Source organism: Loa loa, assembly GCF_000183805.2.
Source record: "Loa loa unplaced genomic scaffold supercont3.383, whole genome shotgun sequence".
In the NCBI taxonomy this organism is placed as follows: domain Eukaryota; kingdom Metazoa; phylum Nematoda; class Chromadorea; order Rhabditida; family Onchocercidae; genus Loa; species Loa loa.
The window spans coordinates 22,797-24,582 of NW_018108563.1; the positions used below are offsets into that span (position 1 = coordinate 22,797).

Consider the following 1,786-nt stretch of genomic DNA (forward strand, 5'->3'; position numbering starts at 1 on the left):
ACTACATCACCATATTTTTAATTCTCTACTATATTACCATATTTTTAATTCTCTACTACATCACCATATTTTTAATTCTCTACTATATTACCATATTTTTAATTCTCGTTAACCAATTACCATATTTTTAATTCTCATTAACCAATTACCATATTTTTAATTCTCATTAACCAATTACCATATTTTTAATTCTCTACTATATTACCACATTTTTAATTCTCTATTATATATTACCACATTTTTAATTCTCTACTATATATTACCATATTTTTAATTCTTTACTATATTACCATATTTTTAATCCTCTACTATATTACCATATTTTTAATCCTCTACTATATTACCATATTTTTAATTCTCTACTATATTACCATATTTTTAATTCTCATTGACTGATTACCATATTTTAAATACGCTTTCTACTATATTATCACATTTTTAATTCTCATTAACCACCTGTAATCAACGGATTACCAATTTTGGCACCACTTATAAAGGATTAAGAAATATGATATTAACAATTATTGAAAAGAAAAGAAAAAAAATAAGAGAAAATAAGGAATGATAAATATACGAACATATAATATAAATTAGAATTTACCATAAAATTAGCATAAATTTTCTTATATGCTGAAAAAATTTCAATCCTTATCTCAGTTTCATCCAAATAAACTCATTTAATTTTTCATTTATTAAATATGAATGAACGATTATCATCTTATCATAATTATGTCGAATCAAATTTATGAATTTCAATTTAAAAAATTGCTCCTTTTAAAGTATTTCATAAATTCAAATACAGATTTAAATAATTACCAAATAATATCAAATGATTATCAGGTAACAAGAAATGAAATTATTTCTCAATTCTATTTCCAATTCTTTTCTTCTTTTTCTTTTTATATTGTAAAGTAGAAGGAAAAAGTTAGTACACTCTAAAAATTCTGAGCTTAATGAATTAGGATTAATAGATTTAAAGATAGATACATTAATGATTACCGTAGTTTTATCAAAGTAACCAGGATTGTGATATGATTGTAAAAGAATAAATAGAAAGGATGCATAAAGTATATGATTGTTATAATGTAAATCCTCTAGTAAAATAAAGTAGAAAATCTAAAATAACACGAAAAAGAACTGAAATATACATTCCGGTCGAATCAGTTTAATTTTCCGGTTGAATCAAGAAATTTCACAGAATTAGCATTAAAGTTTTCACTTCTAGAAATTATCTATATCTTTAAGGTGTAACCATTTCAGATCAACTTTTTGCTCAACCATTATTTACCTTTCGGAGCTGAAACATTGTTCCAAATTTTCCCATAATTAATTATAGAAGAAATCCGGAAGTCCTAATTTCAAATCGATGAGAAGCTAAAAAATCTAATAGCAAACAAAATGCAAATGAAAGAATGATACTTACAAGTAACCGGTTTGAATGTGGATGTTTTTGTAAGTTGATGTTTTTGTGGTACCGGATGACAAAGCATTTCATCGGAACCATCAGAACAATCCGTTTTTCCGTCACATTGCGCCACTCTTTCGATGCATTCACCGCTAATACATTGATATTGCTCAATTGTGCAAGTTTTTTCCGCTTCAATCACATCATATCGATCACGAGCATCCGCATCCGTATACAAATCATTATCAATCTGAAATTAATTACACATTAATACAAATTACAGAATTTATATTTAAATTCATTATTCATAAATATAAATAATAATTGCTGGTAATTTATGAAAAATCAAGAAAAGTTAGTCCGGTATTTTCCTTTTTCATT

The 1,786-nt window shown here is 25.1% G+C and overlaps 1 protein-coding gene across 1 annotated transcript; it reads right to left on the reverse strand.

The window, feature by feature from the left end:
* Positions 1-1,280: 1,280 nt before the first annotated feature.
* On the reverse strand, positions 1,281-1,707 carry LOAG_15228 (hypothetical protein; the record flags this gene model as incomplete). The annotated part of the gene is made up of 3 exons (XM_020448906.1): positions 1,281-1,297; positions 1,424-1,655; positions 1,687-1,707. The coding sequence occupies 3 exons, from the start codon at positions 1,705-1,707 to the stop codon at positions 1,281-1,283; spliced, it is 270 nt and encodes an 89-aa protein (XP_020300978.1).
* Positions 1,708-1,786: the final 79 nt, after the last annotated feature.